General features: G+C 34.4%; 1 protein-coding gene across 1 annotated transcript; it reads left to right on the top strand.

Annotated features, from left to right (window-relative positions):
* Nucleotides 1-469: 469 nt before the first annotated feature.
* On the top strand, nt 470-12,953 carry LOC110459827 (porphobilinogen deaminase-like). The gene is made up of 12 exons (XM_021512279.1): nt 470-557; nt 2,158-2,311; nt 3,712-3,784; nt 3,983-4,032; nt 4,527-4,660; nt 5,102-5,179; nt 5,325-5,400; nt 6,283-6,396; nt 6,833-6,991; nt 9,805-9,858; nt 10,121-10,222; nt 11,528-12,953. Exons 2-12 carry the CDS (start codon nt 2,267-2,269, stop codon nt 11,792-11,794), a joined length of 1,152 nt encoding a protein of 383 aa, XP_021367954.1. The 5' UTR covers nt 470-557; nt 2,158-2,266; the 3' UTR covers nt 11,795-12,953.
* Nucleotides 12,954-18,848: the final 5,895 nt, after the last annotated feature.

Raw genomic sequence — 18,848 nt, 5'->3', positions numbered from 1 at the left:
TATAAAATGACAAACATATCGGTTAAAGGTGGAATGATTTTCGATAGAAACAACAGCAGCACTAGATGGAATATTAGATGGTGGATAACGTCATCAAATGAAAGTTGCATTATATGAGTGAAGGACACTGTCACAACATGGTTGAACATGAATTAATAATTACGATCAGCAGAAGACTGAATATGGATTGATAAATAAAATCCTCATAAGCGTTAGATAAATTTGACCAAATCACATCGGCACGACGCTGAATATTGACTTACAAACAAGTTAAGCACTAGCTTAAGGCGAACATGAGATGACGAATAACGTCACCAAAACACCGACAATCAACGCCAGCACAAAGCGGACATTGGATGACGAACAACGTCTGCACAAATCTGAATTTGGATTGACTTACAGAATTTCCTCCTACCTGAAGGGTGCAACAGAATAATCTCCAACCCAAGGGGCAATTGATTGGTTGTCTAACACGAGGCTCTGCCAAGGTTTAGGCACCTCAATAATCAACCCGAGAAGTGGACATGTTTCTGTCTCGTTCCGGTTACACCATCAAGGTAAGGGCTGATTAATTTTCTCTCGACATTTCAATGCTGTATTTGAAAAAGCAGTTTTCGGGATTTGTACGTACCGTTTTGCACATGACCTCTCCCGTTGAGAGCTGAACATGACGTCATATTAAATTGTCCTCGAGAAGGCATTATATTGTTTCTTTTGTTGTGCAATCTGCCATAACTTATGGCTAACAGAAGAAACATGAACAGGTAAAATGGGAGACAACTCTTTCAGTGATTGGGAACAAAGCTCATATCTAGTAAGGATGGGAGAAAAATAAGGCGAAATAAAGGATGAAAAACAATGTCAACATATTGCTGAATTTAGATTTGCAAATACAGTAAAAAAAAAGTTGCTCATATTGGCAAATTAACGTCATCACAGGGCTGAACATAAATTGGGAAAAAACAACGGTATAATGCTGAACACAGATTGATCATGTGATTATGAGTTCTGCGCAAGGATTAACACGTAATGTGGATACATCATATCACTGAATATAATATGAAAATCAACGCCGGTGGACAAGGATGGACACGGATAAACAAAGATTAGGAAAATGAGACTTAACAAACACGTACAAACATGTACAATCGACCATTGCATAGATAGATACGCTAGCACGTCCATGTTATGTCTAGGTCTGAAGCTAAGACAGAAGAGAGCGCGTGTAACCACATGTACTGTACTCTAGCCTCGTCTGTCAATACATGTTCCTCCATATTATAATCAAGGATTGTAATATGGATGCATTGACTGACGAGGCTAGTACCTGTGGTGTAACCCTCAGGCATGCCTGTCATATGTATACGCCCGCGATATGGTATATAGGGTCCCGAGAATCCCCGAAGCTGTCAACTGTCAACTCATCAATATTGGATCCGTCTTGATCAGTAAAAAATGCATTTTACTGATAAAATGATATGATAATTATGTCGCCAGGGGCACAGACCTGGATTTAACAACATATAACTGAAGCGGTGATAGATATAGCTACATCGACAATGACGGATNATGTGTAATAGACCGAAAATGTCAGTTTATAAAATCGATCATATCATATAAAATAAACGGCAATTTAAAATATATGAAAAATGAAGTACATATGTAACTACTTCAAATAAAATCATTATTTTTTAGAAGCTTGAATTTTCGGTCCATTGAGCCAAATCGAATTTAAGGAGGATTGTTGTTCAAACAGATAATCTGATTAAAATGCAGATATGCGATTTCATATTTAAATTGTATTATTGTAACTACGGAATTATGTCTATGTCCTTGCACATTTCACATAGCTTGTTATCTTGGGAGGATACAGAGGGAGGGCTGTTGTCCAGGGTTTGTGAACAACCCATCCCCTAATTAGATTCCGTTCAAACTCTTATTTCTTCTCACCTTTGAGGAATAACTACTCGAGCATTGGGCAAAATTCGTTTTAGTGGTTATCCAAAAAGGCCTCAACCATCATTCTGCTAATTTACAGCTGTGATATTTACATATATTAAGTAATGGTTCCCTTTTCCATGGATGAAAAATTAAATTATTATTTAATTTAAGTTATTTTCCGGAATGTTATGCCACATTCCGGTTTTTATTTTGTAGTAAGCTAGTCTCAATACCCGGCTGTTACCTTTGACCTTCTTTGCATCCGGCTTCAATGACACGATCGTGCAGACGAAGTCTACCGTGATAATATCAGAATTCTGCAAATATGTCGGAGAAAAGACTTATTAAAGTCGGTTCAAGGAAGAGTGAGGTAAGTAAAGTACTTAAAATTGTAATGTTGAGATTAGAAACCAAATGAAGCTTCCATTTTTGGCTTAAACATCACGTAACGTGCTGTTCTATATGTTGACACGTGGTGTTCAGAGAGAGGACACGGACTTGACGAGGATAAGATGTAGGCCAACTTATCTTACATAGTTTATTAACAAATATTTACTCTGGCAGTAATATAATCCGACGTATGGGCAATCCACACGTTGTTGCCAATGATGGTACTTCTGAAGGAATAAATATGATAGTATCATAATTTTATTTTGTTTGAGTCACATAAACATGACATTATTTATTTGATAGTAAAATCGGTGTTTGGAATACCACAGGGGTTTCTTTATTTGGTGGGGTTCATGGGGAGGAAACAGTTTTTGTGTCATCCTTTAAATACACCTCACCATATATATCAATTATATGTAATTAGAATCTAACTTATCTGACCTTTCGACCAAATATGAAAATACATATATACAAACACAAAATACTATGAGTCTGTCTATCTATATTTAATTTTGATATATTTTTTACATGCCACTGTGGTTAGAGTTGCTTAAGACTTTTCCATACTTAAGCGTCTGGAAGCTATACATTGTATCCTAATCATCCTTCAAATAGTTTGAATGCATGCAATTACTTTAATTTTCACCCATATTCATTGTATGTGTGGTTGAGTCTACGGTAATATTTGTCATGGTAGATGTGTCAGTTTGACAGATACATTTATGTTCTGAGTCATTGCCCAAATTTTTAGATGTTACCTATAGATTTCCGGTTCTTGATGAGTCGACAAACATTTTAAATACTTGTATTCCACTAGTTAGACATGTTTCTTGTATGTTTTACACATAGAGACACAGTTCATGACATCTAGGTCATTGACATGTGAGATGTAAACATCCCTGACCAATGTACATGACCTTTAAACTGAAGTTACCTCTTCAGGTATAATCGTTATATAATTATGAAAGATATAGGCTTTAGCAAAGTCGTAACAAACTACAACGTGGGTGATGAATCCCTGATCTATAGCTTATAAGCTTACTCAGCTTTATCCAGGGGTTTTTTAGGCTTAAAAAAATAACATGTTTCAGATAACATGTTTGAACAAAATAGGGTTGGTCGGTTGGCAAATAATTTTATTTTAATGTTGATTTATTATATTATTTTCTTGAATTAATATTATTCTTTATTTCAAATTTCACAATGTATTGTCCACACATTACAATGGCTATTAAATATATAATTTGTCAAGAATAGGATCAGACTCCCAGAACAGGAAGAAAGGAGATTTTAATGAGTGGCTGTGAATTAATTATATTTGCCTGGCTAATAAATTTATCTTACACATCACTTTTAATTGTAAATCTTAATTATTGACAGCTGGCTTTGAAGCAGACAAACACAGTAATTAACAAATTGAAGGAATACCATCCAGATGCTACATTTGAAGTTGGTAAGCATTTTCTTCTTATGTTTTGGTTGATTCATTCATTATTAGCTGCTCATCAGATATTATATGTTGATGGAAAAGTTGAAACTTGAATCTAATCACAGGGGTTCGTTACAAATGTCTGAAATAGTTTTTAGATGTATTTTTTTTTAAACATTTATCAGCTTTGACTTTTTTAATTCTAATTTTAATGTTTTTCAGTCACCATGGCTACAACAGGAGACAAGATTTTAGATGCTGCTTTGTCAAAGGTAAATACTTGGTAAATGTAGTAAATTGATTATCAGGACCCCGATCATGGCTCATAAACATATACTGATCAGTTGCATTGTAGTTATGGAATGAGGAGAATTGTAATTATATTATCTCAGAAAGGCAAACTTTTTCCACAGGCTGAAGGACCAGGGAATTAGTCTGTCCTAAAGTGACAAAATAAATATTTTATGGTGGTTGTGTGCCCAGTATGAAATTGTTGTATTAGACCCATGCATGCAAACAAAACCTGTAGATTATTTAATTGTGTTCAGTAAACCTTCATCATCATTTCTGTTTCTACATTGGTAAACGTGTTTGCCTCAGTAAATTACAATTTTTGTTATTACGTGAAATTTATCATATTTAAATAATGGCTTTAATTTACACCTGATATTACAGTATTTACCAGTATGTGCAAAACTTGCATATACTTCACAAGTTCATAAAAAATTTAAATATCCGGAAATTGTATCGGTGTTTTACTTATCAGATTGGAGAGAAGAGTCTATTCACACGGGAGCTGGAGAATGCTCTGGAGGATAAATCTGTGGACTTTGTGGTGCATTCTCTCAAGGACCTGCCTACCAATCTTCCAAAAAATCTAGTGGTTGGATGTGTATACAAGTAATGTTTAATTTTTAATTAGCATGTTTCTATGAACAAGTATGAATATACTTTAGGTTGTCCTTTGACTGCAAAGATGTGGATAAAATAATATACACAGCATAGGTTTCGTGTAAACCAAAACTTTTTAGAAAATACAATTTGACATCTTGTTTATTTATTCTTCTCCAAACAAAAAACCAATAATTTAGTGTTGTAAGAAATATAAATGAATACTGATACAGGTATTAAATCTCTATTAATTCAGCTCTTTGCCAGGTGTACGATCAGGTCACCAAACTTTTAAGAAGTTAGAGGGGGAGGTCGAGAAAAGTTTCAATTTGTTCAAGGTCAAGAAAGTCAATATGTTATGGTTTGTGAATCCAAATTTTCTGTCAGAAGGGGAACAAAGTTGCTTTGACTAGGCTAGCTTAATAGCAGTTTTAACACACTGTGTTCCAGGAGAGACAATCCCTATGATGCTGTAGTGATGCACCCAAAACACAAAGGGAAGACTCTTAAGGACCTACCAGATGGAAGGTATGTGATTTCTGTTTGATTTATTGATTCAGAACCACATACTGTTAAAATATCTTTTCTTTACAGCTATGTATCAATGAGCTCTATTGAATTGTAAAAAAAAAAAACATGATTGTATTGTACAGTCCTTGTTTATCTGTTGTAGTGTTATTGGAACCAGCTCCCTAAGGAGGCAGTCGCAGATCTCTAGAAAATTCCCGACGTTTAAGTTTGAGAACATTGTATCCTTTTGGGGGACGTGGAAACACAATTACAGTGACTAAAGCTATTTATGATTCAAAAGATTGTATGTCATTCTTGTTACGAGGTATACCAGGTACATGACATTTCTTTTTTTCCCAAATCCTCATTGGTAAGTGATATTGACTCTGTGTTACCTATTTTTTACTACATTTTGTAGGTTAATATTGTTTTTATGACGTCATTTCCATGATGATGTCAAAATGCTCCCCGTCAAATGCAGTATGTTTCTCCTTACGATTTTCATACATTATATTAAGTTTAATGATAACGACGGTTAATATCACTTTCTAAGGTTCACATAAACACATGTTCACCTCAACAAAAGTCCATAATTGATAAATATCATTCAATTATAGCCTTTGGCTGAGGTCAATACCTGGATTTATCGACCCGAGAAAAGATATATTGACCGAGGACGCAGTCTGAGGTCAATATTTCTTTTCTCGGGTCGATAAATCTAGGTATTGACCGAAGTTAAAGGCTACAACTGTTTTATTATTTTACAAAACAGTAATGTAAGCAATCTGAGAAAAAAAACCACAACAAAACAGCTTTGGAAGTGGGACAGTGCATTGTTTGGAGACACGTCATAATTCTATTTTTAGAAACACCCAGTCCTTCAACAAAAATCATGCGCTCCAAATCAATATCGGTTTTTATCGGTGGACACGTGATGCACTCCTGGCCAATCACTTGTCGGGAATGATATGAAAAAATAATATAGTGTAATATCTACCTATATTGCCTCTCGTATAGTTACAGGTACGCCATAGTGACAGGAAGTTACATATTCAAAAATACAGACAGTGTGACTTCAGTAATACCTCCATTAGTTATATACACCTTAACAGTGATCCTAGCGTGGTAATGTGAACACCCGACTAAAGAAATTAGATGATGACAACAAATATGATGCAACAATACTTGCTGTGGCTGGCTTGGATAGGATGGGATGGAGCCACAGGATAGACCAGGTACAATTTGACTCTGTTTCCTCTACTTCTACTCAGAATGTGCTGTCATATGTTGTAAATACACTGTTTCTTATTGTGAGGTGTTTGTGTTAAATATGCCAAAATAAAAATGTCAGTCTTTTTATAAGAAAGTGAAATCTATGAATTAACTTACCTATGTTCTTTGACAGCAATCAGAGACCATTTAGTAAACTGTTTTTCGATTTGTATTCAGACAAATTGTTGTTGTGCTCAAAATCCATATTGATTGCTAAAGCTCATTTCATAGTTCAAGGGATGAGGAAGAACAATTATTGTTTAATGTAACAACAAAAGAGAGTTACAAAAAATAAAATTTGGAGACATTACTGAAGTTGTAGCATTAGAATGATTTCATAAACCTATGCCCATTGCATGTTTATTATATCACATTGAATTGTTTGACCTTCGATTCCAGGTCTTGACCTCTGACTTGTGTATGTACGCCGTGAGCCAGGGAGCTATGGGTGTGGAGTGTCGATCTGATGACAAAGACACTCTAGAGATGCTATCAGTTATACACGACAATGACACTGTCCTACAATGTGTGGCTGAAAGGTCTTTCCTCAAGACTTTGGTACGTCATTCATCCCTTGGGTCTGGCTGTCAAATTTAGATTTGCCTGCTATAAAACTGATATATATGAGCAATATGCATTGTGAACATTGCAATCTATGATCTTCTTTGGAAAGCAGCAGTTTTTATGCACCCATCAAAATTTGAAGGTTTTAAAGACATTTAATTCTTATTTCTTTGGCTAATGAAATAAATTACAGCATGTATTCCCCTTCCGACCACACCCAAGAAATTATTTACTGAGTAATATAGTACAAATTTAGCTATTTCCTGTTACCAAGGTACATTAAATTTTCAACATTTATGAATATTTTGTTACAAGAATACATCCGAAGGGTTCCATACTAGCCATCTTTTTGAAATTTCTAAAATTTCTATGGGGGAGATTACATGTGCTCCAAATTAATTACATAAATTAAATGTGTCTACATTGTAGCAGGAAAATATCACTTTTAATGACATCTTTTGAGATGTTCTTTCAGATGAAATCATTTGATCTGGTTGAAAATCCTCAATTTTAAGGTCTAAAATCAGGTGTCCCCCTCCAATGTAGAGAGAGTTGGCAAGTATAGGGTTCTAGGTATGTCACTTTGTTACACCAGTGGATGCTGCACTATATGTACCGGTACATCACACCTATGATACTATACCCTTGTCTTCAAACAGATACAAATAAGCAGGCTAACATTTCTGTTTTATAGACAACCTTTTTGTAAAACTCTTGATATTGAGAAAGTAACACACAAAATTTGTACCTCTGTTTATGAACATCATACAATGTATTTTTAAGAGGGCCGCTTGTTATTTAGTAATCACTGTGATGTACAAATGTAGTCTACCAACTTGCTTGGGCTATACACAGGACAGATTTGTTAATTGTATGGTAATTTGTTGATGAATTGTTTGGTACTAGTGGGTACTCACACTCACAGCCATGTTTGTTATGTATACAGGACAGATTGGTTAATTGTATGGTAATTTGTGGATGAATTGTTTGGTACTAGTGGGTTCTCACACTCACAGCCATGTTTGTTATGAATACAGGACAGATTGGTTAATTGTTTGGTACTAGTGGATTCTCACCCTCACAGCCATGTTTGTTATGTATACAGGATAGATTGGTTAATTGTTTGGTACTAGTGGGTTCTTACACTCACAGCCATGCAGATTGGTTAATTGTTTGGTACTAGTGGGTTCTCACACTCACAACCATGTTTGTTATGTATACAGGACAGATTGGTTAATTGTATGGTAATTTGTGGATGAATTGTTTGGTACTAGTGGGTTCTCACACTCACAGCCATGTTTGTTATGTATACAGGGCATATTGGTTAATTGTTTGGTAATTTGTGGATGAATTGTTTGGTACTAGGGGGATCGCACACTCACAGCCATGTTTTTTATGTATACAGGACAGATTGGCTAATTGTTTGGTACTAGTTGGTTCTCACAATCACAGCCATGTTTGTTATATGTATACAGGGCAGATTGGTTACTTGTTTGGTACTAGTGGGTACTCACACACACAGCCATGTTTGTTATGGATACAGGGCAGATTGGTTACTTGTTTGGTACTAGTGGGTACTCACACACACAGCCATGTTTGTTATGGATACAGGGCAGATTGGTTACTTGTTTGGTACTAGTGGGTACTCACACACACAGCCATGTTTGTTATGGATACAGGGCAGATTGGTTACTTGTTTGGTACTAGTGGGTACTCACACACACAGCCATGTTTGTTATGGATACAGGGCAGATTGGTTACTTGTTTGGTACTAGTGGGTTCTCACTCTCACAACCATGTTTGTTATGTATACAGGGCAGATTGGTTACTTGTTTGGTACTAGTGGGTACTCACACACACAGCCATGTTTGTTATGTATGCAGGGCAGATTGGTTAATTGTTTTGTACTAGTGGGTTCTCACAATCACAGCCATGTTTGTTATGGATACAGGGCAGATTGGTTACTTGTTTGGTACTAGTGGGTTCTCAAACTCACAGCAATGTTTGTTATGTATACAGGGCAGATTGGTTACTTGTTTGGTACTAGTGGGTTCTCAAACTCACAGCAATGTTTGTTATGTATACAGGGCAGATTTTTTAATTGTTTGGTACTAGGTGGTTGTCACACTCACAGCCATGTTTATTATGTATACAGGACAGATTAGTTAATTGTTTGGTACTAGTGGATTCTCACACTCACAGCCATGACAGGACAGATTGGTTAATTGCATGGTAATTTGTGGATGAATTGTTTGGTACTAGGGGGTACTCACAATCACAGCCATGTTTGTTATGCCTACAGGACAGATTGGTTAATTGCATGGTAATTTGTGGATGAATTGTTTGGTACTAGTGGGTACTCACACACACAGCCATGTTTGTTATGAATACAGGACAGATTGGTTATTTGTTTGGAACTAGTGGGTTCTTCCACTCAAAGCCATGTTTGTTATATGTATACAGGGCAGATTTTTTAATTGTTTGGTACTAGTTGGTTCTCACAATCACAGCCATGTTTGTTATATGTATACAGGACAGATTGGCTAATTGTTTGGTACTAGTTGGTCCTCACACTCACAGCCATGTTTATTATGTATACAGGACAGATTGGCTAATTGTTTGGTACTAGTTGGGTCTCACACTCACAGCCATGTTTATTATGTATACAGGACAGATTGGCTAATTGTTTGGTACTAGTTGGTTGTCACACTCACAGCCATGTTTTTTATGTATACAGGACAGATTGGCTAATTGTTTGGTACTAGTTGGTTCTCACACTCACAGCCATGTTTGTTATATGTATACAGGAGGGAGGGTGCAGTGTACCAGTCAGTGTAATCACAGAAGTTAGGGACAATCAGGTAAGCACACAAACCCAAAATAATCTGAATAAGTTACAATTTCATGCTGCATTATCATGCTACCTGATTGCTCTTGTGTATCTAAAAAAAGTATTTACTATAAAATCTGTAAACAAAATGAGATTTCGTAATTGATGCCATGATTTCTGTTCAAACTGCATAAGTGATTAAAAGTACATATTCATGATACAATTGGTTATTTAAAGTCTACCGAAATGTTGTAGGAAATACAACAACACTAATGATAATTTTATTTCCACAGCTGCATATAGATGGTGGTGTGTTCAGTATTGATGGCTCCAAGCACAAGATTGTCCATATATCTAAGGACCTCTGTCCCGACCCGAAGCCTTCGTCAAAGAAGGTAACTATAGTAATGTGTTTAGTGTAGTCCATCATATCATTTTAAGATCTGCATCAAGTTAAAAACCAGGATACAATTAAAAAAAGTATATATTTTTAGCTCATCTGGCCCGAAGGCCATGTGAGCTTTTGCCCTACTGCGTCGTCCATCCATCTATCTGCCTGTCAACTTTTTCTTTTGAACGACTTCTTCTAAAGAACTGGAGGACCTAGGGTCATGATATTTGGCCAGTAGGTACCTGGGATGGAGTGCTATAAAGTTTCCTCATTAAAATGACCTTGACCTAATTTCAAGGTCACGAGGGGTCAAATATGTTAAAAACTTCAAACAACAATATCCTTAGAACCATTTGTACTAGAGTCATGATACCTGGGTATGTTATGTAAACCAGCAGTGCGAATCTTTCCTTTAATGACAGTAATGAGGACAAAGGTCGACTCTTAATGCTAGCTGGGGTTAAAGGTCAACATGGGTGTAAAGCTTTAACAATCGTCTTCTTCTCAAATTCCATAAGGCCAAAAGTCGTGATATTTGGCCAGTAAGTACTATGTACAATATGTACCTGGGATGGAGTGCTATAAATTTTCCTCATTAAAATGACCTTGACCTAGTTTCAAGGTCACAGGGGTCAAATATGTTAAAAACTTCAAACAATGATATCCTAAGAAGCATTTGGTCTAGAGTCATGATACTTGGGTATGTTATGTAGACCAGCTGTGAATTGTTTCTTTATTACAGTAATGAGGTCAAATGTGAACTTCAGGTGCTAGCCGGAGTCAAAGGTCAACAATGTTAAAAGCTTTAAAATTAAAAAGTTGAAATTTCAAACAACAATATCTTATCAAGTTTGTAAGAGATGTTAAAATGTCTGGTGTTCTAGTTACCAAATTTGGTCTGAAGTTACCTATAGGTCAATTTCATGTAACAAAAGGAACAGGTGAGCGATATAGGCCCTTTAGGCCTCTTGTATTATTATGACCTGAAACATTTCTTTCACCAAGGTGGCCGGGGTTTCAGACCTGAAAAGGTATGGGGTCACCTGCCCGACCATGGTTTTTTTTCCCAGGGTTTCCTTTTGCATTAAAACTCTAGCACACGAACATTAGGGCCAACAAGAGTGATTAATACTAGTTGCAATAACTTGGTTCATAGCTGTTGTAACATAAATAAACTTTGTAGTTAATATTTGCTTCATTTATGCTAAATATAGTCTGACGGTAATGAGCAGAATTTGTCTCTGAATTTTCAAACAAGTGAAAATAATAGAAAATGTAAAACAATCGATATTCATTTATGTTTTGTCAGGTTTGTCGAACAGAAGATGAGAAGACCTATGCCAGTGTTGTAAGTAATGGCGTGTCTAAAGAAGAGATGCAACATTGTGAGGACGCCGGCTATGAGCTCGCACGTTTAATTTTAGACTCAGATGCAGGTCATATTATAGCCGAGGCCAAAGAGGAAATACGCCTTGCAATTATCGAGGACAATAAAAAGAAAATGGAAGAGGTCAAAAATAAAAACAATGAAACAAAAGCAGAAAATGGTTCATTACCAACTACAGAAAAAGTATGATACAGGTGAATTTATAAATTTTGTTTTATATTGTAAATATGTATGTTAAAAAAAGGAAAGCACAACTTAAGCATATATGTATATATATAATAAAAAGCTCTAATTATAGTATGGATACCAAGTCCTTTTATGTTTATACTTTGAATTTGTTATACATATCAGCACCGATGTTATATTTTACTCCTTTTTTGTAGAAATATGCAGCATACTTTGTGTTACAGTTTTAGTTGGGCTGCTTTTCAAAGCTGGAAAATATTGAATGTTATAGAAATTAAATTGAAGAACGCAAGTTTCATGCAGACTCTTTGTCATAATAGAACATTTGAAAAAGCCTCTCGGCCTTTTATGAACATGAGGACACTAAACCTACATATGGAGGCTGTTTCATTTATAACATAATACAGAACACTAAACCTACATATGGAGGCTGTTACATTTATAACGTAATACAGAACACTAAACCTACGTATGGAGGCTGTTACATTTATAACATAATACAGAACACTAAACCTACATATGGAGGCTGTTACATTTATAACATAATACAGAAGACTAAACCTACATATGGAGGCTGTTACATTTATAACATAATATAGAACACTAAACCTACATATGGAGGCTGTTACATTTATAACATAATACAGAACACTAAACCTACATATGGAGACTGTTACATTTATAACATAATACAGAACACTAAACCTACGTATGGAGGCTGTTACATTTATAACATAATACAGAACACTTACTTACATATGGAGGCTGTTACATTTATAACATTATACAGAACACTAAACCTACATATGGAGGCTGTTACATTTATAACATAATACTGAACACTAAACCTACATATGGAGACTGTTACATTTATAAAATAATACAGAACACTAAACCTACATATGGAGGCTTTTACATTTATAACATAATACAGAAAACTAAACCTACATATGGAGGCTGTTACATTTATTACATAATACAGAACACTAAACCTACATATGGAGGCTGTGACATTTATAACATAATACAGAACACTAAACCTACATATGGAGGCTGTAACATTTATAACATAATACAGAACACTAAACCTACATATGGAGGCTTTTACATTTATAACATAATACAGAACACTAAACCTACATATGGAGGCTGTTACATTTATGTAAAGAACACTTATATTTTGTAGAATTCATCTTTTTATACAATTTCTAGGTATTCATTTTTTTCTTTAAATCATGTTTTCATTTTATTCTTTATTATAATACATGTATATTATTTATGGAAAAGAATTTGTAAATACAGTATTCATAAAATTGTGTACATTGTTTTACATTCCCTGTTCTTGTACACAGCCTTCACTGAATTAAATATTTGACTAATCTAAAGTCATATTTTAAACATTGTAGCTATTTTAGATGTATAATACATGGTTTGTACAGTCAAACACATTTTAATGCCATAAGTTTAATCGAAGTAATTATGACCGAGCGTAAGCTGCTCTATGAGAACGATGTTTACCGTACCACGTATCAAATAATTAAAGAATAACGTTATATGATAGACTTGTGAATCTTATGAAACTTCGAGGTAGGAGATATTTTTATGTAGGATTTTCGTTGTTGGGACCGATGTTTCACTTCAGTATATCCAAATTTTTCGAGTTTTCAGAGTTTGAATTATCAGAGTTTTTATTACTAAGATTAAGAAGAGTTTTGGCCGGGACCGATGAAATACTCGGAGTTAAAACGGGGTCTTCAAGTTATACGAGTTCGAGATAACGAGGTTTGACTGTATATTGAAAACAGTTATATGCCAAGTCTAGCTATCACTCAGAATGGCAGAAAACTAGAAATTGTATGTTTTAAGGCTACCAACAGAAAGCCTCTGTAAAGCAGAAGTGCTGTACAGCACTGATTTATCGCAGGGAAAACCAGAAAACTCACAATGTGGCTATGATGTTCTTGTTTATACTATTCTACCCTATTCGACCTAATAAATGCCCCAACTTTTAAGTAAGTTCCATTATCATTTTTCTTGTCTGATGATTCTATCCCTTTTGACACCATAAATTGATAGTTTACTTGTTAAAAGTGTCTATTATGACTAATTCTTTGAGAATTTTGGAAAGTTTTGTAATCATTCCAACTACCTCAAATTATTAATTAGGTCGAGTATGGTTTCTGAATACCATGGTGCTAAATCAATGTTGATCAAGTGTTCATTAAGTCAATTCCAGGACAAGAATTGACTGCATCATTATCACATTGGAATACAAGATGGTTAAGAATCTGTCATCTTTCATGACAACAATTTACATTTTAAGTTTTCTAGGTGCATTTTGTACCTCAGAATAACTTATCCTTTGCCAACATGTACTGTTTTATCTCAATTGGTATGTACATATTTCTTTTCTTTTTTTATTTGTCATATTAGTTTATTTTATTTTCAATTTCTTTCCAGTTTGACTTATGTCCCTTCACCTTAAAAAGTTGTCTTGCCTACATGTATACCTAAAATACTTCATAGGTTCCAATAAAACTTTGTATACTTTATTGATATTCAAGGTTGTTGTTAAAAAAATAAAATATAAACTTTATTTATTTTACAACAATTATGAAACAAGTTTTTACAACTTATACTAATCACTCTTGTTGGCCGGTTTAAACAATATTTATTTCATATATCATATATAATAAGTACACAGGTTAATTCCGTCTTTGCGTATTGCAGGGTTATCTTCTCTTGGGAGCAGGTATTGGTTGTTACGTCACTTGTTTGTGAGAGTACGTCATCAATTTTTGAGAAAACGACGTAATTTTCTCGCACAAACCAATGACGTAACAATCAATCCCTCCTCCCAAGAGAAGATAACTCTGCAATACGCAAAGACGGAATAGAAATATTAATAGGATCTGGCAACAAGATTTTGAATCTTATATAAAGCAATCTCCCTTGAAATGTAAATAAATTAAAGAAGTACTACAACATACATTGAATTAATACACATAAATTGCTTAGATTAACAGTTTGTGATACAACTGACCATTTTATGTGATGAACCAAAAAAAGATCCCAGCAGGGGTGGGGTGGGGGGTGTTGTTGTTAAATGTAGTTACTTTTGTACAGGATATTTCTGCTTACAGCTGTACTGAAGTTTGTTATATAGGATTTTTTCTGAATTACTAAGAAGAGATGATAGTAAATAATATTCTTGTCCTATTTTGTTTTGTAAGGCTTATAGTCAAATGGTTGTTGTTAGTGTCTTGTTGTACATTATAGTTTGGTCATATTTTATACAGGGGACTTGTTTTTGTATACAAATACCATGCAGATGTCTAAATATCTTCATTGGAATAACACGCAGAAAGGCAGAAATTGTTGTTATACACAAAAAAAAATTGCTGACTTAATGATTAGCACAGTAGTACATTGTATACAGGTACAGATGTTGATAATTAGATTGAAAAACCATACTTGCATTTGGTTGTTTTATACAGCCATATACTGTCTCATTGAGCTGTTAATATCTGGTGGTTTATACTGCATTTTTATATTTTATAAAGTTCAAAAAAAGCTCAAGAGCTTACATAAACATCATTTCGTTCATTCTTTTAAGTTCTAATTTATCAAAGTTTTTTTGTTATTATCACCCCTTACAAAAGACATATTGCTTCATATCCTTGCATAAGTATCATACAATAATATGGATCTGATTCAGGTTGAAAATGTGTTCATTTTTACACACTATTAATTAACACAAAATTAGTAATCTGGTAATTGAATTGATGAAATAATATTTGCGGTACATGCACTTGTACATTTTATTGTCGATTTCCTATATTTTTAAGAATTTCACTGATCTACAGTGTCAATTCATTCCCCCATACAACACTGACATAGGATTAATAAATACTGCATCTGGAAAAGTTTGACCGTTTTGCCTAAATGAAGATTAGATTGCAATTGTACATAGAACATGTACAAGATAAAGAGCTCTAAATTGGCACGTGACTCTGTCCCTAGATGTTGTTGAAGTAACATTGATTTTATTCTCAGCATTACTATTTAAGAGTAAACGTTATATTTATTTTTCTACATGTGTGAAATAAGTTTAATCAACTTAGTGAAAAAGGCCATTACTTCTCATTAGACTTTACTTTTGGTGGGAGTTGTTTCCCTTCGTTCATTACAATTTCAAAATCGAGCACCAATGATTTTGAGGAATCGTGTTCATGTGATAATTGTGTTCATCTTTGAATACTAAAGGTGATTGGTATCATTCCATGTAATCGGAAATAAACAAAGAAATTCTACCGTTGTTGTTGTTGTTTTATTTTTGAATTGTGTTTATAGAATGTATCAGTGGATCGACATCAATGTGGATATGATAATAATTTTAAGATATACAAGTTAGTGCACTGCATTGTTACCATAATGAAAGGTACAGTAGTGACAGTATCATATTACAAACGTGAAAGGTTGAACGAAAATAATCCTGGTAATTAACACACTTTCCGATTATACTGTAAATAAAAGACGTATACAGATGATAAAAAAAACATTGATCCTTGCCATATTACAGCTAATGCATTTTGGCCATGTATCGTTAAGTTATTGTATTTCGTAGAAGTGATTCATTTTGTCAAGAATATATATACATATAGGTTCCCCAATGAGTGATGGTTGGTTGTCATGTTTATCTTACACGAGTTACTTGATTTTCAAATTATAAAAAGACGTAAGGTTTACCGAGTGTATAAATACGACTTGAAAATTAACTTAGGAGAGTTAGATAAACATGGTAATCAACCATCACGAGTTCGGGGCCCCTTTTCTCCTTAAACGATCAGATATGACACCAAGACAAACATTTGACAATCGGGGAAACAATAGCCATGAACTATGACGTCACAATGGAAGATGACGTTGCAAAGCATTGTTACTTGGCGTAATAACAGAAGAGTGATCAATAAAATAACGTTTAACTCCTGGCAGGTTCATTCACTGGGTTTCCTCACTCCCGACTCGATGAATGTGGGGAAAATACATATTACACGACCAATGCACATCAATGATACTAAATACGTACACAATAACTACTCCGGTGAAAAAGTATTTATTATCAACGTTGTGGCTGAACCTTTGGGCGAATATTAAATAAACTGTACATTAAAATCGTCTTGTCGAGACTTTTTTTGTGCAATGCATCAGTTAAGTACATTACTTACGAGAAAATATGTTAAGTGCAATTGATACTATATTAAGGTCCGGGAATGTATGAAGAAGTCGATGGTACAACTAACACGTGTTGGTGACTTGTTTTGTTTCCCAGACATTCGTTTTAAATGTAGCATAACCTTCAGGAGTTACCTCTCTTTAGTCTGAAAGAAGTCAATATAGTTATACTTCCACCTTCAACATTCCAAGAAGGTTACGCTGTTGATAAAGAATTATGATTTGTCCTTCTCTTTGTATCCTAATTATTTCCAGTAAAGAATTGAATATGTTGTTGCACCATACACGCGGGGACGTATTAATGTTTACGTTAACAGGAGTAAAGCTTAAGGTTGTAATTAATGTACTCTCAATAATGTACAAACAAGTTAAGTCATGTAAATCTCTTACCATTCCACTTGTTCTTTCTTGCCTGATTGTTATTTCCTTTTATATATATACTTTAATCATCATGATCTGCTCAATGATACCGCAAAATGAGCTTGGAGTTAAGTCAGTTTTGAAGGATACCTAATTATCACTCCGTTTCCAGTCCTCGACTTACTTCCCATGAATCTCAACCATCGACACCTTCAAAGAGAGGCGCTCTTGGGTAGACTGTTTCTCGTTTTCAGAGTAATTCGACCAGGTTAAATAATCAAAATATGTATACTAGTACTTTGGAGTTGTCTTTTAATAGGTACTGTCCGTCATGGACATTTTTTGGTTGAGAAAAATAATTGTATTGTCCATGGGGATATGTATACACATTCCAGCGTGGTGGCACTGTAGATTTGACCCCGACTGGCCCATTCACCAGTGCAAACATTCGTTCTATGACTATAATGCGGTATTGCTGATGACGTAAAACCGCTTGAATTTTGTTATTCTAAACGTTACAGAAAACTAAATAAACAAACAAAAAACCAAAACCAAATTTTAGATATTTTCCAAGTATTTCAAGGTTTGTTACTTTAACCAGCAGGCTACGTTATTTTCATCCTGAACATTTCCACACGTCACCAGCAGGACATACCGTTACAAGGTGTCTTCCTTGTGAAATTTTCTTCCTATAGTAACTTATTTCGTATTCACTGTCATAAGTTTGATATACACATGTATAAAACATTTTAGACTCTAAACCACCATGCTAACCTTATTAAATGAAAGACGTACCTTTTTTGGTGATATTTCTCATTCACTAGGTGGTAGCAATGCAATGTGGATTTGTGAAATTTATAAAGAACGTTTTTAGAAACAACTCGGGATTGTTTTTTTATATCGCACAATGATGAATTTAGATAAAAGCATTTTGTGAAGGTTTTTGTGAAAAATGTCACTGACACATAGCAAGAAAAAATACACACGCATGATCAATAATTAGGTAAATAACTTTGTTTTCAATTTTAATCGATACTCCTTCAACAGACCATCTGTATTTCAATGAAACAATTGCCATTTTGAATTGGTCTGTTTTTGTATTCCTATGAGGATGAATAAGTACATGGGCTTACATGTACATCCCAATAAGTCAACATCTCTATCAAAACTGTAAGAAAAATATATCAAACATTTATGTGCATACCTATATCAGCTATATACTATTCTGGACTTGATGCAAGCAATGGCAAACAAAATTCAAGTATGTATTACAGAAAGTTAGCCAGGTACACTTACTTTAGTAAGTATTGAGATACATAAGATATAATTGTTTTTATTTCGAACTAGTATATCTGAATATCTGATTTTGTCATAAAGAGGCAAATTTGTGATTTTTGGTCGCCAACTTTACCCCCTAATATCTTGGAATGGTCAATAAACTTACCTTAATTTCATGCTACAT

Source organism: Mizuhopecten yessoensis, unplaced genomic scaffold (assembly GCF_002113885.1).
Source record: "Mizuhopecten yessoensis strain PY_sf001 unplaced genomic scaffold, ASM211388v2 scaffold10227, whole genome shotgun sequence".
In the NCBI taxonomy this organism is placed as follows: domain Eukaryota; kingdom Metazoa; phylum Mollusca; class Bivalvia; order Pectinida; family Pectinidae; genus Mizuhopecten; species Mizuhopecten yessoensis.
Note: the sequence above shows the minus strand (reverse complement) of the source record. Positions and strands in the feature narration are given on the sequence as shown.

Coding starts and splice junctions, on each gene's coding strand:
- LOC110459827 (XM_021512279.1), top strand. CDS start 2,267: ATGTCGGAGAAAAGACTTATTAAAGTCGGTTCAAGGAAGAGTGAG. Junction 4,661..5,101: donor GTGGTTGGATGTGTATACAA/GTAATGTTTAAT, acceptor ACTGTGTTCCAG/GAGAGACAATCCCTATGATG. Junction 9,859..10,120: donor CAGAAGTTAGGGACAATCAG/GTAAGCACACAA, acceptor TTATTTCCACAG/CTGCATATAGATGGTGGTGT.